General features: G+C 37.3%; 1 protein-coding gene across 1 annotated transcript; it reads right to left on the bottom strand.

Annotated features, from left to right (window-relative positions):
* Positions 1-528: 528 nt before the first annotated feature.
* Positions 529-10,464, bottom strand: LOC135724271 (uncharacterized). The gene is made up of 6 exons (XM_065244480.1): positions 10,355-10,464; positions 7,944-8,176; positions 2,324-2,650; positions 1,847-1,975; positions 1,541-1,587; positions 529-1,274 (listed from the first exon to the last, which is right to left on the bottom strand). The coding sequence occupies exons 2-6, from the start codon at positions 7,993-7,995 to the stop codon at positions 1,215-1,217; spliced, it is 615 nt and encodes a 204-aa protein (XP_065100552.1). The 5' UTR covers positions 7,996-8,176; positions 10,355-10,464; the 3' UTR covers positions 529-1,214.
* Between the last annotated feature and the right edge of the window lie 710 nt (positions 10,465-11,174).

Here is an 11,174-nt window from a genome sequence, read left to right on the forward strand (position 1 = left end):
GACATATTATGAGATTTTTTTAAAGATGTAAACTAAGTCTTAATCTAGGTCTGAGCAAAAGTGTGCCGTTTTGGGTGTGTCATTTAAAATGCAAATGAGCGGCTGAAGTGCAAACACTGATCACAATGATGGTGGTTTGTTGTAATTGAAACTCAATTGTGCTGTCAAGTCCTTCTTTTCTCTCTCTTTCTCTCTGCACTAAATGGCAGTGCTGTGGTTGGATAGTGCAGATAAAGGGGCGGTATTACCTTATTCTGACATCACAATAGGAGCCAAATTACAATGACCTATTTTTTCACATGCTTGGAAAAAATGGTTTACCAAAACGAAGTTACTGGGTTGATCTTTTTGACATTTTCTAGGTTGATAGAAGCACTGGGGACACAGTTATAGCAGTTAAACATGGAAAAAGTCAAATTTTCATAATATGTCCCCTTTAAAACACTTACAGAATGTGAGGCTTGAAAAAGAGAGCGGCCCCAGCTAAGACAACTTTAATATTGAAATAAATGAGCTGACAATTCAGGCTCTCCTAGGAGAGGATCCTAAACAATCAAGAATCTATCAGGAGTTAATTATTTTAGTAGTTCTATAGTTTTAAACTTCCTTTCTATTATGCGATTCACACTCCTTTTCAGTAGGTGGCAGGGACGCACATTATAAGTTGGTTTGCCAACCGCCATTAAATCATTAAAGAAGTCATTCTGGACCCTGTCCCAAATGGTGCACTTTAGGTCCGTAGTGTGTCCCATCTGTCATTTTTATGCCCTGAAGTGTGCTCATCAGTGCCCCCTTTGCACCTTTGATGATGGCGCATGCTCCACACACTTTACCAACCCAGACAGAAGTCCTTGCGAAAGAGCAATCAGATGACCGATGGGAAGAGTTCACACTGATGGGCAAGCATGGACACCACTTCTCTTCCTATTTCTGGCGTGACTCCAGTGCCCCCTCGTGGACTGGCGTCAAGGGTCCATAAGGTCTGCACTACATGATGTCATCAAAGTGTGGACTCTGATGAAGTCCACAAGTCCGGAGTGCGCCATTTGGGATGTCACGTTGACGTGTGCCAAAAAACTTTCGCGATGACGAGGCGGGCTCGTCGGATTTTGCAGTCGGGCGCTGTTGCTGTCTACTGACTGCATTGACAAAAAACGATGGGAAAAGAATTGCTGATGACTCAATGCTCATATTTTCAAATATTATGGAGTGCATTAAACAGGGTGATTAACTCCATTTGAAACCGGTAGTTCAGTAACTTCACTGTCAGGCTTCTGTTAGAAAACACAAAACCAGTTGCAAGGTGAAAAAGAAAGGAACTTTTAATCTAAATATGTTATTATAAATCATCATTCAATTAAAAAAGTTGAGAAAACATACTTCACTTTGAACCGTGTTACCTTTTTACTTTAGTGACAGTCTACGCTAAACTATAAATATTATTTGCTTTTAAACAGCATTATCTGTATAATTCTCTTATACTGATTATATGTATATTGTGCAGGTACATACACACACACATTTACTGACAGTATCTTACCGTATGATTGTTTATGTTATTTATTTGTATCGCCTCTGCTTCTTGAACTGTAAAGTACAAAATATGCATTAAAACTATAAACTAAAAAAATCAAAGACAAATATTTGTGATTGATGTGCTGTAGGTCGAGTTGCTCAGCACAGCTCTAGAGCGCCACCTATCTGCAGTGTTGACTTAGTTGAACTCAAACACATTTCATCAAAGTTAATCAAAGTCTTTTATGAGTTATTTAAGTGTCTAACTGGGGGATGATAACAAAACTCTTGCAGAAAAGCTTTGCCTTGGCATATTTGTAGTAATACTTACTGTCTTGTGATGTTTGTTGATTTCTCTTACAGTATTTGACTGTTGCTGCTACAGCTACTGCTACTAGAAATAAGATCACAGCCACCACTGCTGCTATCCAGATATATCTGCTGGAAGTCTCTTGAGAACCTAGACATCACAAACACAGATTTGTGTAAGTAAATACAAATCTAACAGTTTATTTTGAAAAAAAAAAATTCTGTTTGTTTTTGTGGGTTTGTGTTGTTGTGTCAAGGTATTTGATTTAATTGAGTGTATTCACTGCTGTACAGTATTTGTAGAAAACAGATAAAATAAATAATAATTATATAAATTCCCAAAAAAGAACTGAAAAAAATAAATTATCTATTTTCATCCCACATCCCTAGAAAGTCTAGAATAATATATCACAAACACATGTCTATTTTTTTCAGTTTCTCATTGCAAAATATAATCATTGATGATTACAACATGACATGACTTATTCACTTTACTCACCATAGACAGTAACATTAAATGTCTTGTATGAAGATCCAATGCTGTTGATGATCTGTAGTTGATAAAGTCCAGAGTCTGTGATGTTGATGTTTGTGATGGTGAGAGATCCATTCTGACTGTCCAGCTTCAGTCTGTTCTTGAAGCTCCCACATGGATTGCAGACATCCTTCTCTTTATAGATTTGAGCTATACTAATATTTTTAGGTCCAAACATCCACAGTATCTGCTGATCTGTCTGTATTTCAGTAATATCAGTGTATAGAGTAACAGAATCTCCCTCCATCACTGACACTGACTTCACTTCATCTCCATCAACACCAAACACACCTGAAACACATTTAGAAAGTGTTTCCCAGTGTTATTATATTCAACAATAACAGACACTTTTTCATATTTAATACATAAGACTCACTGAAGCAATAACCAGGTACCCACATCTGTATTTGAATTTAGTACTAAATAGTTCTTGAGTAGTTCATAGTTCTGATTCTAGACAGCCAATAGACACATAATATGATTGATGAGGTCAGACAAAATATAGCCAAACAATCAGAACATCAGAAAGTGTCTGAAAAAAGTTTTGGAGTGAATGCAGATTGAAACATTTTAATCATAACGGTGGGTGACGCTCTCTCCTCTCAAGCACACAAACCACAACAGACTGGTTACAAAAAACCACATCAGTTTTCATGACTTTTAATATACACATTCTGAAAACCAAACCAATTTCAAGTTTAAACAGGTTATATTGCCGCAAAGCAGGGATTTTTGTTTTACTTCCTCACAAATAATTATCAAAATGATTAATACAATTTTACATTTTAAGATAGTAGTGCTTATTCTGATCTTTAATGTTTGATCCTTACCTTTTTTAACAACAAATCTTGGCTGAGGCTTGATCTCTTTCAGGCCTGGTAGGTGTTTTTATGACTGAAAAGTTCTGCATTCTTGCATATTTTATCACAAAAATGTCGAGCTCTGGCCTGCCATCTCATTTTCTGACTCAAACTGTTCCCACGCAGGCGTGTACGCATAGAATGAACTGTATTGTTTTTATTACCTCCTTACATGGAAGCTACTGCCATGATTTTTCGCAACCTCAATGCTAGATGCCTCTAAAAACTTACATTGCACCTTTAAACACCTTTGTGATGACACAAACTTTAACAAAACATTTGTCTTCAGGTTAGAGTAATATTTTGTATAGTGTACAAATTTAAATATTAAGTTAATGAAATAAAATCTGAAATGAAACCGATACATCAGTGCCACTGTGACTTGTCATGTAACAAGATTAATAATGCATTATGAAATAATAGTTACAATACAAATAATGTTCTAAATAATGGGGATTCATTTTTAAATGCTTATAAGTTTTCAAATATAATTGCTTTTCAATTTTACCATTTGTAATCCAAACTATAAACCATTTTTGATCAAAATATATTCTTCATCATTTATCACAATATTCCCTATTGGTTACATATTACAAAATTACAATTTTACAAAAAAGAAATTACAAAATTTCTTCTTTTGTGATCAAAATGTATTCATACAGGTCTAAAACACTATGAAGGTGGAGAGTGAGTAAATTATGACAGAATTTTTATTTTTGGATGAACTTTCCCTTTTAAGCAGATGTACATCTTCTAGTGAACTCTTTCCTCAACCCTAAAGTATGGGAAAACTCTTGGCTCTTATAGTAACACAAGGGCTGCTTTGTGCCCAGCTAACAGAAAAAAGTTCTAAGAACATTCCCTGAAAGTTCCCAAGGTTCCCAAAAACGTTCCGCCAACGAAAAAACTGTCCAGTTTTCTTGACGTTCTAAGAACGTTTTTGTGTTGTCTCAACGTTAGAGGAATGTTACATTTAACCATTTTTAAACGTTATGACAATGTCATGTTTCAATGTTCACACAATGTTTAAAACAACATCTGTTTATTATATTGACTTGTTTGACTGCTATGTAAATGATAGAAAAACATTGCATTTTATTATTTTATAATACATTATTTCTGAATGTTCAGTAAATATATTGCTGTAGAAAACTCAATTCACTTATTAGGCTTAAATGTTGATGTTTTGTTTAATTTTAAGTCACCATTATTGTGATTAGTGTTTGTTTTAGTTGGACTCTGGATCTTGACTTTTTGCCTGCAAGTTTTTTCCCTGGTTGTGTCAACTTTGTGTTAATACACCACATTTGTTATAAGCATGTAAAGTTAATAGTGTAATTCTGTGGTAGTTGGTACATAATGGTAAAGATTATTACCTAATTAATTTACTAATCAAAAGTTTATTTTCTGTCAATGATGTAAATGAGATCCAGCACTTTCACAGCAGTTTGTCATTAAAGAGTTTTAGAAACTTTGGACAAAAAATATCCGCTGTATATTTGGGACATACAAACATCAAGAATCAGAGTATGAATCTCAACCATGGTGACAAATAAAATTATATATAAAAAAATATTTATCCATGCTGCAGTGCATGCTGGGAGTCCTGAATGAGATTTGTAATTTGTTGATACCCAGCATGCATTGCAGCATGAAGTTTTTCATTTATTTGTCACCATGGTTGAGATTCATACTCTGATTCTTGATGTTTGTGCGTCCCAATTATACAGCGGATATTTTTTGTCCAAAGTTTCTAAAACGCCTTAATGACAAACTGCTGTGAAAGTGTTGGATCTCATTTACATTATTGACAGAAAATACACTTTTGATTAGTAAATTAATAACGTGATGATCTTTACCATTATGTACCAACTACCACAGAATTACACTATTAACTTTACATGTTCATAACAAATGTGGTGTATTAACACAAAGTTAACACAACCAGAGAAAAAACTTGCAGGCAAAAAGTCAAGAGTCAAGAGTCCAACTAAAACAAACACTAATCACAATAAGGGTGACTTAAAATTAAACAAAACATCAACATCTAAGCCGAATAAGTGAATTGTGTTTTCTACAACAATATATTTATTGAACATTCAGAAATAATGTTTTATAAAATAATAAAATGCAATGTTTCTCTATCATTTACATAATAGTCAAACAAGTCAATATAATAAACAGTTGTTGTTTTAAACATTGTGTGAACATTAAAACATGACATTGTCATAACGTTGTAAGATAATTTCCTGAATAAATATAGCACCTCCCCAAAGGACACTGCATGGGGGCAAAGTGAGTGCCCAGGAAGTCAACTCTCTACGATTCACAGTGGACTTCCGACACATTTGGGTTTCAAGACACACCTTTAGGGTGTCATACATTTGTATTCTTATTCTCTCATCTACCATTTGTATGGAGATGTGATGTTTGACAATCAAGGGTAGCTCTTTTCTATTGAAATCTCTCATTGCAAGTGGTTACAGTGGTCTCACTCATATAACGACAGAATTCAATGTTAAAGTATATGTGAAACTTCATTCGATGTTGATAGACAACTCCCATTCTAAGCATAAGCCAATCACCCACTGTATACAAATTAAGGACAGCCCGTAGTTTTACAACAACCAATCAGTACCAAATTCCTATATGCTTTGTTCTCTGGTTATTTAAGGAGATGTGTAGAAGATTTAGGCGGGACTTTCAATATCGAGAAATGCACCCCCATGATGCTGTCCTGGCACAGCATCATGTATTGTTATTTTACTTTGAGGAATCTGTAACCAGATCTTCATCTCATTACCAGATATGCAATGGGTTTTCGTTTGATTTTCGTATTCGAATTGGAATGTAAATTGGCTTCTGAATTATGTTTTCTTACCTGGTAAATAAATTGTTACATTTGTATTCATTCTATCTTCTCTGTTTCATTAACTATTCTAAGTTACTATTAGTATTACGAGATCCTTTATCACCATAAATCTACGACCGGGGTATAAATTCATGCTAATTGTCTATACCGATGAACTTAGAGGTTCAGCCATTACTTTACTATATTTGGACTATCAGATGATAAGTCAGGACCTCTGATCAGTATCTCTACTATAATTATAGTTTTGAGTTCTGTATTAAGTTGGATATAGTTGGCTGGGTTGCATAATATTTTCTAATGATAATTAAGGGCACGCCAGCATGGGGCAGTTGCTTCAACCATTTCCTCTGGTTACACGGATAGACTAATTATTTAACCCTAACTAAGTTGTGGGTAATTGTAATGATTATTCGAGGACTATATAAGTCAGGACCTCTGGTGCGGTTAAGTTTAATTATTTAACCCTAACTAAGTTGAGTATATTTGTGATTACTATACGAGGGCTATATAAGTCAGGACCTCTGGTGTGGTTGAGTTTATGTTTCAGAACCCGCACAACGGCCGGTGTGGGCTGATATGATATTGGTAATCGAATGAATGAGTCCAATGTTAATATGAGTAAATAGAATGGTCAAATGTTTATCCAAATTCCAAAATAACATCAATTTGATTCATATTACAATACGTTTTATATCTTTGGAGTCAGATTATAAAGTTGCGTAATGTTAAAACCGGAAGCACCGGAAAAGACCGAATGCGCTATAAACCGGCCATGCCGTTTGGATTGCGTCGTTGGGCCAAACGGATGGGTGGGGTCATATTTGGACCCCTTACAACGTTTAAAAATGGTAAAATGTAACATTCCTCTAACATTGAGACAACACAAAAACGTTCTTAGAACGTCAAGAAAACTGGACACTTTTTCTGTTGGCAGAACGTTTTTGGAACCTTAGGAACTTTCAGGGAACGTTCTTAGAACTTTCTTCTGTTAGCTGGGTGGGTCTCGCCTAGGCAGTGTTATCTAGCTGATGACTCGTGGCGGTTATTTGCTGTGTGAACTGGCTTTTACTTGAGACTCTTCACATGTCGCTTTGTAAAGACTAGGGGGTGTGAACACCAAAGCATTTATGCCCGCGGTTAACGCATGTTTTTAATCGTTTCCAATAAAACAGGAGTGGGGAACCCTGGGTCCTGGAGGGCCACTGTCCTGCAGAGTTTAGTTCCAACCTTAATCAAACACACCTGAATTTAATTTCCAAGTAACCCTGAAGACTTTAATTAGATTTTTCAGGTGTGTTTAATTAGGGTTGTAACAAAACTCTGCAGGACAGTGGCCCTCCAGGACCAGGGTTCCCCACCCCTGCAATTAAAGCTCTGCGTTTTTTTCTGCGCTGAAAGCCAGCACTCGAGAGTTATAAAAAATTCTACTTTGGGTGAAATGCTCCAACAGTGAATAAAAAGAAACCTTTGATGCAACACAAGCAGATCTAAATGTAATGCTGTAAACCACCTTTCTCGTTTGTTTTCACATTTTATATTTAATTGCATTGAAAGAAAAAAAAACATAATGACAGTTTATAAAACATAAAATTATTAAAGGACAAACACCAGTGATCCAAAGCAGTAAAGCACGAAAACAATGTGGATTAAACAGTCACAGTTTAAACTATCCTACATTGACAGTCAAACAAGCATCTTAGCTCATCTATGTACTGTTTGTAAAATGAAGTAATGTGAACTTGAGATTGTTGTAAGAAAGATGTGCAAACTCGTGAAAGAGTAAGAAGCACTGAAATGAATGAAATGTTAAAACGTATCGCTGACTGAATGTAAAACACAAAAACTTTCTTACCTTTTACAGAAAGCACACAAAGCAGCAGTAGTAGTTTCTTCAAATGCATCATCCTGGGAATGTGGTTGTGTCCTATGTTGATCCTGATTTCCAAACCTCTCTACGTCTTAATGTCTTTCTTCTCTGTTCGCTACAGCACCCACCGTGACCGGACTGTATGAATCGCTGTTGCTTGTTGTGACTCTGATTCCAACTGAATGTACTGACAGAAACGCCTCTTCTTATCGAGAGCCCTTAAGGAGGAAACGGGGAAGTGGTGAGGACTAGTCTGCATATTTCTCAGACAATTTGGCTGTACATTGCTCTGTCTTTGGAGGCTTTTCAACGAACACCTGGCAGGATGTACATCTGCCAAAAAAATCCCACAGAGAAAGGGAAAATTTGTTGTTGTATAATGCACAGTAAACTACTTGGTTCATCCGAGTATAGAATCCCTTTTAACATTTTGCCAGTTTCCCTTAGATACCCAGACCAATTTACATAGAAAAGACCCTGGACCTGATCAGGCTACAAATGGGCTTTTGCCGTTTTACCAAAATTTATTTTCGGTGGTGGCTGACACACATATACACACAAAAAGTACACCACCCATGTGAATTGGATTGGCTGATCGGGGGAACCAGAAGAATTATTGCATTAAGGTCTACGAACATCTGAAACACATACTTTCTTCTACTTTCTTCATTAGTTTTGTTTCAGACGTGTTAAGAGTGCACTTGTCGCATGTCTACATTTAAAGGAACATGCTGACTTTTTTGGGAATTTAGCTTAATCATCGTATCCCCCAGAGTTAGATAGTCCAAACATAACCTTTTCATCTCCGTGCGTGCCGTAAATCTGTCTGAAGCACCCACCGCTTAGCACAAAGACTTGAAGTAAATGGCTCCAGCTAGCTTGCTGCTCCAAATAAGTGACAACATAGCACCAAAATTTTTCTATTTATAAGTCTGCTCGCAGCACCCTAGATGCCCAGTGGTGATGAGCAATTAGGTACTAGAATTGCTGGACTGTTGGGGGCACTTTTTTGGTAATAGGATCCATCCACTAAAAAATGCTGTGTCATCACAAAAATAAGTTGTGTTCCTGTCTGATTTTACATGCACTACATACATGCTCTCACTCTTATAACAACAAAAAGAACTGTCAGACTTGTTAGTTTAACAATAAATTATATAATCATACCGTCTGTGGGCTACCATAGCTATCTATCTATCCATTCATATTATGAATCATAATACAAATAACAAGATTTTACCTTTTGGAGTCAGATAAAACTGCATAATGCTAAAATGTCATCAGTAAGGGCTGGGAAAGACCGAACGCGCAGAACCTTTAACCATGCTGATTGATTTCCACCATTGGGCCAACCGGTGGTTTTTCCCTGATGCAGGGTTTACACCAGACGTGGTAGATGCTGCAAGCGTGACTGATTTACATGTTAAGTCAATGCAAAGAAGCGATTAGGCGTCCCACACCGTGTTACTCAATCAGGACCTTGATGTAGTAGTGACGTGATAACAGGAAGCGAGCGGAGTGGTGGAGTCTCAGCGGAGTCACAGAAGCCCTCCCATGACGCGAATTTCCGCGTGAATTACTCGAATGACTAGAATATCACACGCGGCTTTCACGCGTGAATGAAGCGAGTGAACTCAAAACTTTAAGCGTGAATAGCGAGTTTTTGCTGCCTCTGCGTTTACACCAGCCACGATAGAGGCGTCAAGCGCGAGTGATTTCAATGTGAAGTCAATGTGAAGACGCGTTGGCGCGCGTCTGGAGGTCTTGCGGCACGAATGAGGCGTTTATCGCGGCACGGTTAACGCGATTACGCCTCTTTCGCGAGTCTAGTTTGTGCAAATGGCGCAAATTGAGCGTTGACACGGCAAATGCGTGAGTTGAAAAATTTGAACTGAAAAAACGCGCCGCTTTAACCTATCAGAAGCTTGCTTTAGTAGTGACGTGATTACAGAAAGCGAGCGGAGTCGCAGAAGCCCCATGACGCAAATTTCCGCGTGAATGTCTCGATGACGCAAATTTCACGCGCGGCTTTCACGCGCGAATAACAGGTACACTCAAACTGTTCAAGCTGCAAACTAGGCGCCGTAGACACGATTTTGACGCCTCAAATGTGGCTGGTGTAAACCCACGGTTACAGGTTCAAACTCAGGGAACACATGTTGTGGTTTCCCTTTTCCTCGAATGAAACAGTTTTCAGTCTTAGGTTTTGATGTCAATGGTGGACTTTATTGTTAGCGAGATAAAGCCGTAAGGAGATCTTGCAAGATCTGCTCGCCTCTCTACTATAGCTTGTATATTTATAGGTTTTGGTTTCCCCCAATCCATGCTTAATACAATAGGTTTTTGTTCAGGCTTGTATTATGGAATCACATGACTTTCACTTCTGTAAGGGTCACCTTATGTCATCGTTTCTCAGATTGGATGTCTCCTTCCCATAAGGCTCCTCATTACATCAAGACCCTCTGTGACCTTTGACATTACAACTATGCAGTAGACTTTCACAAAGATTGCAATGCCTCCTGGTAATAGAGTACAGATACACATAACTGGTTATATTCATATAGATTATAATGGTAAACTAAATGACACACATATTCATTTGTAGATTATACTTAATTCCTTTATATTTGGATTAAAACAAACTTCTTCACACACATACTGATACAAAATGTACATGTGAGTCGCTTTGTATAAAAGCTGTTAAATGGATAAATGTGAACAATAGGCACATTATGGGGGTAACAGTGCCGTAAGGGGATATGAGCCATTGTCAGGATGTGTGTGTCATTGCATCAAAAAGTTATGGTTCATCTCTAGGGGATATGCAGATAATTTGCAAACTTTAGACACTACAGTACAACACTTTAAGTACGCTATGTGTCTTTACAGTATCTGTTTTTGGCATGTGCGAATGCACGCACAGATTTAAAAAAAATCATTGGCAGTGTGGATTAACAAAAGTCAAGCGGTCACCAGAGAAATCCCAGGGAGACTTTTCCAAACGTCTGTGTGGAAAGCCCTACACTGACTCACACGTAACATCAACACTGGCAACTTTCCATTACGCGCTGGGGTAACAATCTTCCAAATGCAGCCCAGTCATCCACATCTGGGTCTTATCCCACTCACATATATTGGTTCTGACCTCCATGCCTGATTTTGCGATTTCAGCAAAAACTGTGGGAATGAAATATGTAAAGTGGTTCTCAAACTTTT

This window comes from Paramisgurnus dabryanus, chromosome 24 (genome assembly GCF_030506205.2).
Source record: "Paramisgurnus dabryanus chromosome 24, PD_genome_1.1, whole genome shotgun sequence".
Taxonomy (NCBI): domain Eukaryota; kingdom Metazoa; phylum Chordata; class Actinopteri; order Cypriniformes; family Cobitidae; genus Paramisgurnus; species Paramisgurnus dabryanus.